Consider the following 18,063-nt stretch of genomic DNA (forward strand, 5'->3'; position numbering starts at 1 on the left):
CGGTTGCGCCGGCCCTGGAACACTCTTCGTGTGGGGGGTAACTACCAACTCACCCTACTCTCTCCCCCCGCTGTACTTCAACTACGAAATACACACACACACTCGTTTAACGCAACTTCGCGAGATCGCGTATATATATATATATATATGTATACGTTCATGCATCGCCACGAGTTCGGTCGAGGTAGTAAGTCGAGTGGTTTCGTGTATACGCAACCGAATAAGTGGCAGCGTTCGTGTTGGTGAGAGATTCGAATGTGTGGCGGCAGCGTAGTACGAAGATCGGTCGGCAGTGGCGCCACGCTCGTGGCCGAGCGCACTCACGGCACAGACTCCGTACAGCCGTAGCGCCATCGAGTTTCGCTTTTCGTCGTTCTCGGTACGTCGCTGCGGGCCGTGTAGCCAGACGACAGTTTGCCCTGTGTGCCTGGACGGGGCGGGTGGAATTTCGATCGTTCGCGTGGTGACGTTACACACGTTTTCGGAGCGGTATCGCGTGAGAGAAAAAGTGACATTAACGGTTTTGCATCACGGTCACACGGGATAATTGTTGGCACGCGTACGAACTCGACACATGAAGAGGAAAATAATTGGTGCAAAGTGGACGAGGAAAGAAGACGAGGCAAGTAGTAGAACCGGCAACGATTCGAGGAATGACCCCACATGATCGTTTGCGGTCACACGACGCTTTGACGAGTCGCGATACGACGCGATGATATCTTCCAGGTGTTTATTATTCCCACCTTGACTACATCACGCGTTGATTTTTTTATTATCGCCTCTTATCCGATTAGTGTGTTCGGTGTGAAAGAAAATCAAAGTGTTTTTAAATCGAAAGGGAAAGAGCAGAGGAGAGGAAAAAGTTTAGTTTTGTTTGTTTACTCCCGTTCGTCGCACCGCGAGAGTCATGGGTGATGTGTACACGCTAGTTAGTGACCTGCTCGTGAAGGATACACCCGCGGACAGAAGAAAAATCGACCTGACCACGCCACCCGCAAGGGTAAGTCTGCTCTACTTATCTTCTCGTTAATTTCTCTCACGATACTCCGTGTTTGTCATTCGTTCGTTTATTACGCGACCTCGTGTTCTCCTCCGTCTTGTTCTGTTTCGATCTCGAAAAAATTAAGGATGGTATCGTCACGGCCGGAGGCGAGAAAAAGAGACCACTGTTAGGGGTCGAGACGTAGAAGTATCAAAAGAGAGAAAGAGAGAAAATGGCTATTGTGGTCTCTCGATCCTTTTTCTTCGAATGCTCCTACTCCGATTTGTGCGCGTTTTCTTTCTCTCTCTTTCTCTGTCCTCCTCCGATCCGTACGCGCGCTTTCTCTTCGTCTCTGTCACGTTCCGTTCTCCTTGCTCCCCGTTCTTGACTGGTTCGAGAACTCGGCGTCGTTCTCTCATCGTGCTCTTTTTTTTTCTTTCCTTTCTTTCTTTCTTTTTCACCGTTCGGAGGCAAGGTGACGCCTCCGAAGTTCGACGAATCGAAATGTGCACGCCTAGCGCGTTTAGATTATTACACTCGACGAGAGGCCGCTTTGTGCCAGGCGCATTGAATCACGTACGCGGATGAAAGATTAAAGTCGGAGCGCGCGTGCGACGATTGAAGGTGGATCGTCTTTTTGGCACGATCGAACTGTCAATCGCAACGAAGGGATAGAGCCTTGGGTAAAGACGGATCGAAAGTGTCAAACTCAGCTGGTGGGAGAACGATGCTCGAGAAATCTGAGACGGTTCATCATCGATCATCGAAATAACTCTCTATTCGACTTTTCTAATCGGATCGGAATTCAATACGTTTCTTAATCGATTAACGTTTCTCGAATTTGTCATTGATGAAAGAAACTGGAAATGTTAACCCGTCAGTTTGGTATTAAAAATTCGTTCTTTCTATGTTGCTGTATGACATCATAACTATATTTACCAATATAACAGACGCTGCATTATGTGTTTGTATACGTTCGTACTACAACATGCTATAGTGCATCGACATCATCGTATACGTAGATGGAATATCTATCCATAAATAAAATAGTTTTTCATTTGATTATTTTTGCGCGTTGTAACAAAAATTTTACGCGGTGATTCGTAAACTTCATTTTCTTTTTATTGTTATATTTTTATGTTCTTTTTTTATATACACATAATATTTAATTAACTTCTATATTTAAAATGTTTAATTACGTTAAAATTTGCATAATAAAAATTATGCAATAATAGGATAAATAATTAATTTATGATTTCATTATGCATTATATTCTGTTACGATATCGTGATCATCTAGCAGCAACGATTAAATCCTTTTTTAATTAAAAAAATATAAATAAAATGGGAAAATTATTATTTATAATTATTTTTCTAAAAGATTATTTTAAATTGAATAGATTTAAAAAATTTTTAATTAAGATTGTTAATTACGTCTCAAGAACAAAATATACATATAGTATCTTTTGTTAGTCATAAATTGAAACTATGAATATGCTTATTTTTTGTTCCTGATGTCTAATTGGATGCCTAATCGTAATAAGCAGATTCAGAAATTAGAATAGATTTATTTTCTTTTTTAAATAAAATATGGGAAATAAACACGTAGCAATGTGATTTTGTAAATACGCAATTATTAATCTCTAAAATAATCGGTACGTAAGTTATATTTCATACTCTTTTTTTTCAAAGATTAGATAATAAGAAATTGAATAATAAAATCATCAAAATTAAATTACTTATTTCTTTGAATCAGAGATATCTCGTTAAATTAACGACTAGGAAATTATATATATATATATATATATATATATATATATATATATATATATATATATATAATATAAATGTAAAACAATGTGTAAAACAACGTAAATGTAAAACAACGTGAGGAAAATAAAACAAAAGCAATGGATAAAATAATGCAATAAATTTCATGGATAATTTTAAGAGCTATTGGTCTAATTAAATTAATTTTTTGTTTTATTTAATATTATTTACTATCCAATTTTTTTAAATCAAAATTTAATTAGCTTCAAAAACGCTGTACGATTTCATTACATTAATAATGATTAATGAAAACAATTTTACCTATTTCGATCAAAGATCTAATTATCAAAAATGAGAAAAATATCACATTTGAAATTCATCCCTTTCCTTTCCTTTCTCTCTCGTACATTTTATATCCGCATAATAATCAATCGGTATATTAAACGATAAAAAAAAGTATCACGAAACATTGAGTAAAAACTTTTTTTGCTGCCAATCCATTTGAGAAAATAAAACTCGTGCTCTCCTTCACCATTATCATTTACATCTATTTTTTCCACAACTGTAGCTGTTAATTACACAACGAATTTCTCTCTCTTTCTCGCGTCCTTTTCTTTTCCATCACGGATATTCGTGACATTGGGAATAAAAACGATAAGTACCCGTAGCGTAAGAAAGCATAATAGTTTCCACTGAGCAAGATCCGAGATTGCGAGAAGGCATGCAAACTATCTCGAGTAGCCCGAGTTATTTCGAGGCTTACGATTGCGTTTTCGAATTGCTGTACTTCGTTCCTCTCGTAAGTTTCGTGGAAAGTAAGGTAGGGAACCGAACACGGATAGAAACAGGGGACTCGAAAGTGGGTGGTAGCGGAGCTAGTTTCTTAACGGCGCATAATAATTATTGTGTTGTCGTATACAGAGGCACGAGGCTTTCGAGAAGTTTATTACGTCGGTGGAAACGAGCTCGTTGAATATTCGACCAGGCCTTATTCAGAATTCCGCGACACGATCGTCAAAAATTCGACGAGCATGAACAACGTCCGCCCCGGGCTCTCTCGGAAACTCCGTGATCGTGCAGATTAAATATTAATCCGGACGGTGTTCGGTATTCGGGTAACAATAGCGGGGGATTCGCCTCCTGTTACATCAATATTAATTGCCTCATCAACGTGTTATCGGCACCTTGGAGAATTTCACTTTGGATCCGAAGATCCGAGTCTAGTGCTACACCCCTTTTCTCGGTTTAAAAGGGATAATTATCGTGAGAATAATACGTGTGTGACGTACCCCTTTTGAAATTTCTGCATGTACTACGGGTATTTTTCATCGTTCGTTCTTTTATTCGCACGTATGACATCAGATTGGGTAACCATTTTTATTATACGGGTGACACAGCAAATTGGCCTACATACGAATGTATATTCATACAGTCGACTTTTGTACGCGAATTAATAGGCAAAATTATACGATTTGAATGTTTACGGAATTCGAGGGAATTTTTATATCGTATCGTGTAAAACGTGAAGTGAAATATTACGTAATGATTTATATATTCATAATATTCGATTGCAAAATCGTTAGATATTTTATGAGCTTTAGCTAATTAACTAGTTTAGCTAATTAACTAGTGCTATAGAAATTAACGGAAATTCTGTTTTCAATGATATTTTGTGCGTGTAGATTTCATATAATAATCAATTATATGGAAATGGAGCAACTTCTTTCTTTAGTCAGAAGTATCATTTTGAGGAGGTGAAATCAATTGTTGAAATTTCAGTATTTTCATCTTTATAATACAACTTTTTAACGATATTAGAATAATATTTTAAATATATAAAATTTATTATTCTCTTGTAAAACTATTTTCAGTTATATTTAAAGAAACTTTTACTTCTATCGCTCAAATAAAAAGCGGATGAAAAGCCGATTTCTTTCTTAAAATAAAAAAAAAAGAAATCAGAGAAAAACGAAAAACGGCAAAATCTTTAGATTGATCCAATAAAATTATTTTGATTTAACTTATCAGTCAGATATTTCTTTGTTATTTGGTAAAAATGAAGTTTTTCCATGATAAAATTCCGATTTCATAAATATATCGGTGTATATATTGCAAAGAGATAACGAGCTAATGAAGAATAAGTCGTATTACCGTTTCAGTGATTTTTGGAGCTGAGATAACGCGACCCAAGCCTCTTTTATGTTTTCAGACTTTTCTTATCAGCGAGTCGACTCGCACTTAACCGTGAATTAGCTTAACTTGAAACTAATTTTTGTTCCTTCGCTCGCTAACCTAACGATAATTGAATTAACAGGGGGGAAAAGGGATCCTCGAGCCTCGGTTCCCTCCTTTTTTTTCCTTCCTGGTAGGGAAAAATTACACCTGAACCTTAGGGGTAAATAGAAATGAAATGGAACGAAATGATGGAGCATTATCTTGCATTAACGCATCCAATGGCACACTACGAGAAGCTAGGGGAGCTCGCATATGTCACTTATAAGCTTTCCGCACAGGAGATGGTGTGTTTAAGACCGCACATGGCGCTCTTGTGATTGCGTCCCTTGCACCGCTTTTGTGTCGCGTCACAGTCGTTAATAATGCGTAATTAATAACCTTCCCTGGCTTGACACATTTACACCCTGCTGTTAAAGGAATCAAAAGAAATTAACGTATCGAGAATTGAATTATTTTTATCGCATGAAGATTTGCAGTAACGGATGGCATTGATGTTTATACGACGATGTTGTGTTGCGACATTGTTTGCATAATTTATAATGGTATTATGGACACGTTGATAATGTGGATATACAAATTGATATTTGGTAGATTCGCGATCATTTGTCATGGAAACTCTGCAGGCGAAAGACTTGTGTTCGTGTACGTTACAGAGTGTTGATTTGCAATTAGTGTAATCGAATTATCGATTAAAAATGATTAACATACACGCGACTAATTGCACAATAGATTGAATAGAATGTTCTAAGCGTTTTAATTGGATGATCATATATCTTATGGGAACAACTATATGAAATAGTATATGAAATCACTTATTTTTTAATTCACGTTCCATATGTTTTTTTTTATCTTAATCTTTTCGTTTCTTCGATGGTAGAAAGATTTTTATATAATGTTCGATAAAGTAGTTTAACAATTTTTGCATGTTTGCAATATATAGTTTTATAAAGCTATTCTAGATATCGATTATATAATTTCATTTTTAATGAAATTATGTATTTTTATTCTCTTTAAAGTATATTTATAAATGAACAATTTTGAATCTTGCTAAATTTAAAAAGACTTGCTAAATTTTATTAGAATTTGACTCCAAAAATAGAAATATATATATTTATCAAATATATATATATTTGATAAAAAATAATTTCATAAAAATTAATTTTATATAAAGAATATAAAAATGGAGTAATTATATTACCATTGGTTTTATCATTTGAATATATAATTAAACTTAACAAAACTAACTATTCTTTCCTTATGAAAAGTGTTCAAAAAAATCTGAAAAATCCATTCAAACGATTGTATCCTCTTATAAGAAAGCAATAATATTAAACTTTTCGTAGTTAGATCCCGTTTTTATTTGATCGTTGAAAAATACATTCAACCTTCATAACAAAAATTTCACATTATATTAAATATCATAAGATCACGAGTGGAAACTACTCTTTCCACATTCATAGTCCGAAAAATAATAAAAACTTGTTAACGTGTGATATTAATGAAACTACGCGATGATTTTAAAAGTTACGTTCTCTAAGAGATTCCTTTGCACAAAAGGGGATGAAATTATACGATAGAATCCCGAAACGAAGCCGGTAGAGGAAGGCTCAACTTTTCATTTCGGATTTACTCGTCGTAAATTAGACGAAAATAGCAAAGTAGAGAATACTTTTAGTATCCGCGCCACTAACATAACTATGGCGTAAGACAGTCTTGCCTGCCTACGAAGTACTCGCCGAGGACAAGCTAGACCGGTACTACCGCTTTTTCTCCCATTCTCTCCTTCTCTTCTCTCTCTTTCGTGAGCGCACAACCTCGCATACACACGCGCAGATATATACACACACGTGTTACACAGACTCGAAGCAGAAATGCTCGACCATTCTTTCTTCTGCCTACCTGGTCTCTTTTTCAAAGGTTGCTGTGCTCATGCAGTGTGCAGAAGATCGCGCGCTGCTTTCTATCGTGACTCGTGCAACTCGAGGGCATAATAATTATCGCGAAACGACGATTCAGTTATGACTCGATATCTCGGATGCACTTGGATGCGCAGCCAGTATCGTTGTTCTCTTGAGGAAAGCGTTCGTCTTATCGACTTTAAACGTATCATCTTTGACCCCGTATTCAGGGCATGCCGGCGTTAAGGATGCAGGCGGTCTTGAAATTTTATACCGCCGTTCTGCCCACCTACCGCGGTATCAATAAGATGGTATCTCGATGTTTCATGTGAACGCGATTCGAATTCGACGTTACGTTTCTAGAACTCGAGAGTTCGCTTTTTATTTTGGGCCATGATAACGTCTGTGGGTCACAGTCGTCCCGATAAGAGAGTTGACACAAAGTTAAACGATAACCGACACGGTGACGATTGACTCGTGATTGACGAAATTGGAAATAAAAACGCAGAATTTTTTTTATCGGGACTTATTCTTTGTACAAATAAATATTGTTTAAACATTTTATCACATATAAATCGGATAAAAAAAATTTCATTTCGATAATAAAAGAATTCGAAATGATTTTTTTTTGTAATCGAATTGATATGTATTCATAAATTATACGCACAAGCTTGTTCTTGGAAACCGAATTAAATTCGGATAAATAAGATTCGTATATCGTATGTTGTGAAAAATACACAATAATCGAACGTGAAGTATCAATACAGATTTGTACTCACGAACTCTTATACGCACTCGAATCGATAAATGTGTACGGCGTGTTGATGATACGAAAAGTTAAGGCTCGCATCGATGAAATACATTAATACGCGCATATCAAATCGTTGAACGAATTCGATAAACGAGTTGTAACGTGTACGATCTTGAATCGGCTCTGGGAGCCGAGATTGCAGCTATTGAAGCATCTCTTGGAACGTGCTTTACTTTTTTTTACGCGATTAAGAACGAGCAATCGGATCGGCACCGCTTTAATCTGTAACTTGAGTTATCGTACGTACCGTTGTCGAGATAGATTAGCAATTCCACTCGACTGGAAATGGAGGAATTTCGTTGTTACCTTACACGCGACGACTTCTTAACTTTGCGCAATTCAAATTGGATGAAAGCTATAAGATCGATGAGATCTTTAATATGGGATTATATAGCAAGAATCTGTTGTTTTGTTAGCGAGAGAGATCTTATTTTTACTCTTTTATTAGAGAATAAATTTAGCGAATTCGAATTTCTATCATTGAAATTTACTAAATTTTTAACTTTGAAATCGAAAGAGGGGAAGAGAGAAGGAATGTATAAAAATATTTTAATGAATGTATTTCACGCTCAAAATACATCTCGATATCTCGAATTCTTTTTTCTTCGAATATCTGATTATTCAAAATCCTCTTAATTCAAGTACAAAAAATTAAATATAGATAATGGAAATGCTTTTTCATAAAATATTTCCATTTTACTTATTCACTTACTTAAACTTTTAATGAATTTAACAATTAGATTTCTTCTGATATATTATCGAGGCAATAAAGAATTATAAAATTATGGCGAAAACAAGTATTTCATAATATTGCCAGATTAATGGAAGTGAAGCAAAAATTAATTTCTGTCTGGTATTCAGCTCACTGGGAAGCATACTTTATAAATTGTTTAATACTTTCGAAGAATTTATATTTTTTATAATTAGTACCAATTACGATAAATTTCGTTAATGGAAAAGTCAATATCGAATAAAGATTAATCGTCAGAAAATAACTATTGTCTTTACGTTAACCGTATATACAAAAAGTAGTTCGATACGATTGTTGGCTGCTCAAAAAAAAGAGAGAAAGAGAGAGAGAAGAAATTGAAAATTTTCAAATGGAAGTTATTAGACTTCATCGATATCGAATCCGTTCGTCTGTGTAAAGACTTTACTTCCATCCATTTCTATATTGGTTTCTCTCCCCCGCCCTTTCGCAGCTCGTTCGTCTAAGAGCTGCGGTCTTATAGTGGGTAGGCAAGAAAGAGCAGTTGAAAAATTTGAATGGCTGAACTCCTGGCGCTCATAAATCTGGAACAATTCCACGATAAAGGAAATTCCTTCCTTTTCTTCCCTTTTATCGGTTCACTTTTTCCCCTCGCGCTTCACCGCGTTTAAGTATGGTTTTGTCGGCCAGGCAGACGCGAGCCCTTCAATGGCAAACTTTCATTCGTTCAACATCAAACGATGGGTTTCTAACTCGGAGGCGTTTTAATTACTACCCTCGCGGTAATCTAACGTCTTTCTTTCCCTTCTTTTTCTTTCTTTCTTTCTTTCTTTTTTTTTCGAACGGGGAAAAGTTGGATGAATCGTTCCAATTGACGCCCAACGATGTCTCTAAGTCGATTAATTTTTCGATTTTCCCCCGTTTATCGAGCTTTGGCAGCGCTGTCTGGAAAATAAATTTCACCCCATAAGCCGGAACAGTTATTATAGATTTTCCGCGATATTCGATAACACGGCCGTATACACGCCGCGCGAAGACATAAATTTCAAACCCCTCAACTTCTCTCTCTCTTTCTCTCTCTCGACAATCCCATTCACGACATCATGAAGAGTATTCACTTCGGACGTTATACATAGATTTCCCGATTCGAATATTTCCCTATTTACGCCAATTCTCTATCCTTCCGTGGGTTTAAACGCAACCGGTATTTATGGCTCTTTGGAATAATCCAGTAGAAAAATTGAGAATAGCCGAAGAAGCTGCAGATGTTGCAGATTCTGTATTTATATGGATCGATGCCATGTATCATTGTATTAGTGTATTAATTTTATTTTTGTAAATGGACAAAAGAAAAGAGGAGAAAAATAATGAACAGAGTTTTAGAATACAGAATCTCGTTCTTTGGATCTTTTTGTACGACAGTTTATCGATTAAGAACGAATACGAACTTATGTGATTTTTTATTATAGAAAATCTTTTCGTTATTCTCTTAATTTTTGATTATTATATTTATTATGATTGATTATTATATCTACGCTTCGGAAAATTTTTTATTGAAAATAAAAATTCTTCTTCCATTTCCATTAAAAATATACACGTACGTACAAAAATTCATTTTATTTTATTTCAATTATTTATGCATATTTATTAGCATTCGAAACTTTTGTGACTTTCATTAATAATACCAGTGAAATAACGCGAGAAAATTTTAATCTGCAGATTAAATCCTTGAACTTTCAAAGGAAAGGAAATCGAGAGATAAGTCTTGCTAAGATTAGCCAGAGCATCAACCTCAGTGTCTCGTCTCGACGCGTCCTTCAATGTAGCATCCCTTTCAGGCATGTCATCCTTCCCTTGCCTTCCTTCGTTCTTCTTTTTTTTTTTTTTCCGGAACATAGTGCATGCAAGTGCACGTACGTAACAGTACAGTGCGTGCACGTCGTTCTGGGAGCTCATTAATGTTTTCAAGATGGGGATGTGGCCCCTTTGACCTTTTAAAAAACGACTATACAGACGAAAAAGCAAAGCGCGAGCAAGTGGAGCCAGGGGAGAAAAGGTAAAAGCACGTCTGAAATCTCTGAAGGACACTAGACTTGCTGCTACCCTCGGACTCCATGCGCCGCGTACGCAATGAAAGAGTAGAGTCTTCTGAAAATACTAATGACCGATGTTGCTTCCTTAATTAAGCTGTGTCTCGTTACCATTCGCGACACTGTACTGTTATAGGATTTGTCGCCGAGACGTGAGTTTCTTTCTATTCATATGGGACTAGAGACAATATGAGTATATACACATTTGCTGATGATACAGTTCCTCTTTTGTTCCATGGAGATTTTAAGCCTTGATTTTGCAAAGCTTAATCGTGGAAAAATTAAGGCAGTTAAAAATAAACCCTTCCACGTTGTTTTTATCCTATGTAAATGTATTTGTCCTGCAACGATGTTAAACAATAATTTTGAAATATCGCAATGTAGATATAATGAAATATTTAGAATAACAGACAGAAGATGGTAAACGTAAAATATAGCTATTAAAAAGTTCTCTTTTTTCATCGAAACTTTGAAAAAATATTCGTAAAATTATACCAATCATCTTGAAACGAAATCACGAGGAATCGGTGATACCGCAATCTTCTACTTTGAAGCATTATCGATAAAAGAATCCATCGTGATCTTAAAATCTATCTACGGCGTTTTAAAAATTTTAAAATTTAGCAAGCACAATATCGCGTATTCATCTAATCACCTCTAATCATTCAGCTTATGAAACTATTATTATCGAACACGTTCATAGATTCGAGAGATGTTATCCACATACATAATAGATTATTTGTAACCGAAGTTAATCTTCTATCCAAATCGTTTATAATTCTGATCAAGAATTAATCCAAATAATGGTTAATCCAAATGGATTAAAGAGAAAACTTATATGAGAAACGTACATCCCTCGAGTATACGTATAATGTGATCGATATATAGGGTACGTCAGACGCGTTCTTTTCGGTAATTGAAATGGAGTTTTACGATCGGATGGTATTTGATGTATTTTCCGCGTCATTTGTAATGCAATCTCTGGACGAGGTTGCGCGAGGCGCGATGGGAAGCAGCGTGTTTCGCGTAACACGTTATGGAAATACGAGCAGAATTCCGGGGAAGCAAATTTTTCCAGGGCTCGTGGCCACGATATTAAAGTTCGACAGAATGGAGAGGGAGATGCACGCGCGTGCATCCTCGAACACAATTGTATCTCGCCAGGTATCCGCCAAGTGGCGTTTATTCGGGATACACAAACGAATTTCTCGAATATCTCGCTGAGGCAACGTCACAAACCCCACAGACTTGTGCGTCTCTCGTTTTGTAATCCGCCCCCTTTCCGCTTTATGCGGCGCAACTGGCGAGAGGTATCTCGTATTTCGATCTTGAACGACCGCAGATGTCCCGCAGCGTAGTTTTGTGTCCCGTCTTCTCGTTCCTTTGCTCCGTCTCGTGGTTGCAAACTGCCAAACCGCAGATCGTCTGAAAAGAAATCGTTCTCGCCGCTCCGGTTTCCATCGATACATCCGAAAATAAAACCGGTGAAAACGTGTGCTCCCCGTATCTGGATATATTCTTCTCCCTCCACACAGGAATAACAATGCGCGCGTAATCCGGTTATTCGAGTAGCTCGAACAGCAGCGTTATCGTATCGATTTTTCGCTTAACGACGTTCCCTGTCGCCAGATACGAAGAGCTTTAAACGCCCCCGTTTTCGTTGATCGCGACGATTCAACCGTTTCCACCGGCTCCTGTGTGCAACAGTGATTATTTCTCGGGGAAAAGGATAGCATAAATTCTGGTGATCGAGCGCTAGCCGCTCCCTTGCGTGCTCGCCGATCATCGAGCGTGGTATCGGTTTCGCGAGTTCTAATCAAAAGTGGTGTACGTTCGTATGCAGTTGGAAATTGGTGGTATAACTTGCTGTTCGACGTGTATATCGATCCCTGCTTGCGACGATTTGCCAATGATCCGTGCGTGTATGTATATATAGCGTTCGATGAAAAATCGAGGGTGAAGTTCTTCTAAGGTTGAAAATTGAGTTCACGGGAAAAGAAGGATATTTTTTCGTTCGAAGTCTTTCGTTTTCATGAAAATTAAGTTTACAGACTTGTTGTTAAATGCACGCGAGTTTATCGATTCTATATATAACGTGTTTCAATTTTTAGTTTCGCAAACAATTTTATTTTCTTCTTTTCTCTGCTTATTTCCGTATATATATACGAACAAATTTCATTTTTTTTTTTCTCGTCACATACAGAATTATTCTTTGTGAATTATTCTATTCTTGAATCATTCTTAGATCCATTAAACTATTAAACTCATGCATTCGAAACGTAGCATGCATCGCGCGGATGTACATAGTTGGAACCTATTCGAAACGCGGTATTCGCGACGGACACGAATATCCGGGTTCAAAAACAAGCGGATATTAAGAAGTTGGATAATTTCCGCGTGCCGAGAGATAGAAAATATCGCGGGGCGCATCCGCGATATCATCGAATGGCCGAGGCATCGGGCGTGTCGTCCATGCATTTCTCTCATCGGGTGCGAGTTCAATAAAACGGCTTCGATCCCATGACCGGTATCTCAGGGATGGCGACCACCTGTCTCCACCTCTCTTTCTCTCGTTCGTACCTTCTCTTTTCTCGCTTATTCGACGATTGATTGGAAGCACATGCCACCTATAACACGGCTGTCTAGGCTGTTAACAATTTTGGCACGACTCCCTGGAGGCGGCCCTCCTCGTGTCCAGCGGCTCCCTTTTCGTTTGCTCGCCCCCTTTCATTCGCTCGTTTCGTTTCGTTTCATTCGCCTACTGTTGCACCACCCGACGTCTGCCCAAGTTTCTCGATTCGAGCCGACAATAAAAACGTTTGATATATATTTCCGGTGTTTACGAGGTGGCCGGCGATGTTTCGAGTAATTTCATGTGTTGTTTCTGCACGATATCGGCCCCTACGTGAGGAACATGTTTGAACAGAGTTATTAACGCTTTCGCGGTTGCGCCCGACGTTTTTCGGTTTATAGCGGAGGAAAAGTCTGGATGGCGAACGGTTATGAAAAGAATATTTCGGTTATGGCCTTTCTAATTGAACCGGTTGTTGGCGTGCGGGAATTGAAGTGGGTCTATCTCGAAATTGTATATTTTCAAAATTGTGTTGTTTCACGCGATAATGAATACTTGATGGATTCACTTTTCGTCGAACTGAAAAACTTGACAGGGTTTTAAGATACGATTTTTTTTTTTATTATAAAAAAATCTAATCGGAAAATGTGATTTATTTAAATTTTTCTCATTTGATTTTTTATAATTAAACTTTTTTTTGTACGTGTATCGTACGATTTCTATTAAATATAAATTATTATTCCATTTTGTATTTAAAAATATTAAAAGTAATCGATTTGTTTAAATTAACTTTCGATTATTATAAATTAACGCATGATTGTGGCTCGGTTATAAAATGGAAAAATTCACTATTATTTTTATGATAATAGTATCATTCTCGAACTATATCGATTGATCATCAACAAACAATTCTAGTAGAGAAGTTTTGAAATTAATTTCATTGAAACGTGATTCAACGAAAATCCTTGATTTCTCAGAACAAAAAGTCGTCATCCATTTGAAACCATTTGTACCATTGGTTCGTTATCGTATGTTAAGGTTTGTAACCGAGCCTGATAGATCGAATGAATCAGCTTGCGATACAATAGTAACGATGTATATAGATATTAGATATCAGATATTATATCTTCGGCATTATTTAAAATTTTTCACTTTTTCGAAAAACGATTTTCAAAATCAGATGGATAAATTTTTAATACTCGCATAAAGATTAATGAAGATTAATAGTACTTGTCGATACAAATAATATCGATATCGTGTGCATCGATCGTAATAAATTTTCTCTAAACAAATACATTTATCACTTTAAAAATCCTTAAGCGTGGCGCACGAGCGATTTTACATCTATCTTCATTGCTCCGAATTCGAAGAACAAGGAAGGACATACGTGATCGTAAAATGTCGCTCGTATATATTCGAGCCCCGCAATCGAATCGATCGAATCCGATCATTGTTTCTTCGTGCCTGGCGTGGAGCAGTTCACGGTTTGATTAATCAGAATCGGCGGCAAATGTAAGCCGATAAGATAATTGGAGCGTGTCTGCAATATCTCTGTTGTTTCAACACCTGTCTTCGGCATTGTAGTTGGCGGATGTATTTCTAGCCTATCGAAATTCAACTGTATTCAACGGCCAAGTGTTATCTTCGCGATCGCGTTATAAATTAGTTAAGCGGAACAATGGAGCGATGGTCGGGGGGGCTCTCTTAATCGTTTTATCGTTTCCCCCGGCAGATTTTTCGTTTTAACGAAACTGGGATCCAATGGGTCGTTGTAAAGCGAAATTAAATAGAACCTTCGTCGACAGGTTTTACCGCAGTCTGCTCCGGCACGGATAAAGTTTCCAGTGATTCATGCATTGCCCCCACGGATAATGTCACTCGAAACCGTCACGTCCGTGCATTCCCGCCCGTTGATACCACCCCGAGTTATTTTCCATAAGGATGCGAATACTCTTTCTCTCCCCTCCACCGCTTCGCAAAGAAGTTTTTATCCCTCTCCTCCCCTCCCCTCCTCTTTCGGAATTGAATTTAGTTAAAACTTTGAGACGTTAGTCGACTTCTGCCGACGACCCGGACAACGAATAAGTCGTACGTTTTCAACTCGACCGTTCGGAGGGAATTTCACCACGGAGTAATTTTGTTTAATGATCCCTCGCGAGCCTCGGGCCCCACCTATAACACCGACGTTTCCTCCGCCTCGCTTTTCTCGTCGACCTAATAAACTAAATTAAACGTTTCCCTAGGAAAATTGCGTAAAACAAACTATTCTCGTAAGAAGAAGAAGAAGAAGAAGAAAAAGAAGAAGAGAAAAATGGAACGGTTCCTCGACAAGGTGCAAGCTTGAATTGAAAATCAGTGTAGGGAATAGGGGATCGAATGATATTATCGGATGAAATTAAAGAAATTATTCGTGCCGGATTATTCGGTGGATGCATGCCGGAAAACACGTTGAAGTCTAGTTTCTTGAGGAGGTGCTCGACGAGATGAGCAAACCTGGGGAAGGTGGAAGCGAGAAGTTTTCCCGATTGCATATTTCATGCGCGTATTCTCGCAGACGTGACTCTCAATCCGTGTTTACGTAATTTTAGAATGAGAAGTATTGAACGTGCTTCTCACGCTGATCGATTCCAAGACAAATGTTTAATTTCGAAATCGTGTATACATTGTTTCCCTTGACTTGATTCATGGCTATGATGTTTCGAAATGTGTGGAAACGGGATTTAATAATAGGACGTGAAAAAAAGAAAATAAAAATATCCGGGATTCGATATAATGTAATGTGTCATCTGATATTACATAATCAGAGAGATATAAAATATATTAATTTCAATATTTAAGAAAAATTTTCTTTCTTTCAATTTTTCTGCACTTTTTACGAGTTTAAACATGATATAATCTAATATCATGTTTATTCCAGGTATATATTTCTTAAGTTCGTAATTCTATTACAACGTACTCTAATCTCGATCTTTAAACGATCGACAATTTCCTAATAACGAGAAAGATGAAATTCTCTGTGCGTTCTTCGATGATAAAAAAAATATGATGTCGTTTCCTATCCTTTCTGGTCGTTTGATCACAAATTTTTCCTTTCTCTCGACCCGTGATAACTCGGTAGATATATAACGGTCGTTAATCCACCGATGCAAAGTTATTGCATGACTCGATGAAACTGATTCCCGGTTTATCTTCTGATACTCTCTCGCTTTCGTATGCGCGATGTATGTAACACATAGCGCTTGTATAGTAGGTCAGTGCCTCTTGTTTTCTAGGAATGGCATTCGCCGTTATCGTGTCGCTAACCTCCGCCGAAACTGTGCGAAATTAGATATTGGCATTGTTCCAGCGTAACGATTCCATTGCTCGGCCACACCGCGCAAGAAAATATTCGCGACATTACTCTTAACAAGCTCGAGATATCTCGACGACGATTTGATCGGTTTTTCCTCCCGCGAAGAATCTTATTCGCCTTCCATGAGAAATTATCTGACGCGGATTTTCTACTTTCATGTGAAAACGGATCATCGAGGTACTACATTAATCTTCCATTTAAATTTTTCTTTTCCTTTCTTTGCTTCTATCTTTTCTCTTTTTTGCAAGGGGAGGGAGAGAGGATATTAATATAAATTCATCCGACATTGATCGTAAGAAAAGAATCTATAATCTTGATTCGAGTATTATTCGAATTTATAAAAAAAGTATAAAAAAAAAAAATTCGCAATAATCGTTTGCATATATATGATAATAATGTAGATTTTATTATTTTTGTTGTATTGTTTTTTGTTGTAGTTTAAAAGCGACGTAGAGGTATTTGAATATATTCAAATTAGAATCTCAAAATATAATCGTTAAAAAATAGAATTAATTTTTAGAAACGTCGTAAAAATCATCTGTTAAAACGAATAGTAACAAGAAACATTAATTGTTTGAATTTATTCATATTATTTTTTAAGGATTTTCAAGTATCATTCAAAGATAATAAAATTATTAATCTAATAGTTATAAATAATAATTTAAAAAGAACACTAAGTGGAACTTAAATACTAAGTGCTTTTCTTCGTTGTGCAATATTTATATGAAAAATTTAAAGAATATATTTTTAATTCATTACGGGGAAATAATTATTGCACGTTTATAAATTCAGAATGTCTTTTATATCTTGTTTAAAATGGTAAAAAGCACGACCCAGATAAAATTTCGATAATTAAAAGAAAATATATGCGTTCAAATTTGTTGTATAAAATATAATTCAACAATTTGTTAGTAAAAGAGAAATATTACTTTCAATTTAAACGTTAATATGCGTACGTAAAAATATAATAAAAGCAAAAATAAAAGAACTAATTTTTTATTGTTTTTTTTTTTTCATTAATCGGTTTTTAACTTTATGAATATTGATGATCAAAAAATTTTTAGTCTCATCTTATAAAATATTGAGATTGAAATCGAGATTATTTTAAAATATTTTTGTATTTACATTTACGTGTTTCAAACAATTCGAGAACCAAAATCTTTTAATAATAATTTTAATTTATGAAATTAAAGTTTCTAGTTTAAGTATTACGTAGATAGATATAGATTTTTCGGTATTTTTCTTTTTTTTTTTAACTTATTTTATTATATTCTGCAAGTTTTCACGAATGAAAATAATATTTAAAGTTTCATTTCTGTATTCCATTAAACTTTTCCAAGTTTTAATAGCATATTTTTTATTCCTTTTTAAATTACTTGTATTTTACTCCAACGTGCGCTATTATACTATCCTAAATTTCTTTAAATATTAAAAAATCAATTAAAAGTCGCATCAATTTTAATTTTAGATAATAGTACCTTTCATTCAAATAACAAAATATTCAGATTAAAGAGAATTCGTTCATTAAAGTTTGAAACAATAAATAATTATAACCTTTATATTCAATTGTTATCCTGTTTACTAATATTAATATTTTATAATATTTGCACTCTTATTCGCTCACAATCTCCATACAAATTTAATT

The 18,063-nt window shown here is 36.1% G+C and overlaps 1 protein-coding gene across 2 annotated transcripts in view; it reads left to right on the plus strand.

Moving 5' to 3' along the window:
- Window positions 1-294: 294 nt before the first annotated feature.
- Window positions 295-18,063, plus strand: part of LOC100867739 (uncharacterized) — a 388,049-nt gene continuing 370,280 nt past the window's right edge. Inside the window, exon 1 of one of the 2 annotated variants that reach the window (XM_086908344.1) lies at window positions 295-1,000. In XM_086908344.1, coding sequence (XP_086764470.1) covers window positions 908-1,000 — 93 coding nt within the window. In that variant the 5' untranslated portion in view covers window positions 295-907. The remainder of the gene's footprint in view (window positions 1,001-18,063) is intronic. The other variant, XM_086908345.1, reaches the window with a different exon arrangement.

The sequence above is a fragment of the Apis florea genome, unplaced genomic scaffold, assembly GCF_048593485.1.
Source record: "Apis florea isolate Af1SG1 unplaced genomic scaffold, ASM4859348v1 contig_3078_pilon, whole genome shotgun sequence".
NCBI lineage: Eukaryota > Metazoa > Arthropoda > Insecta > Hymenoptera > Apidae > Apis > Apis florea.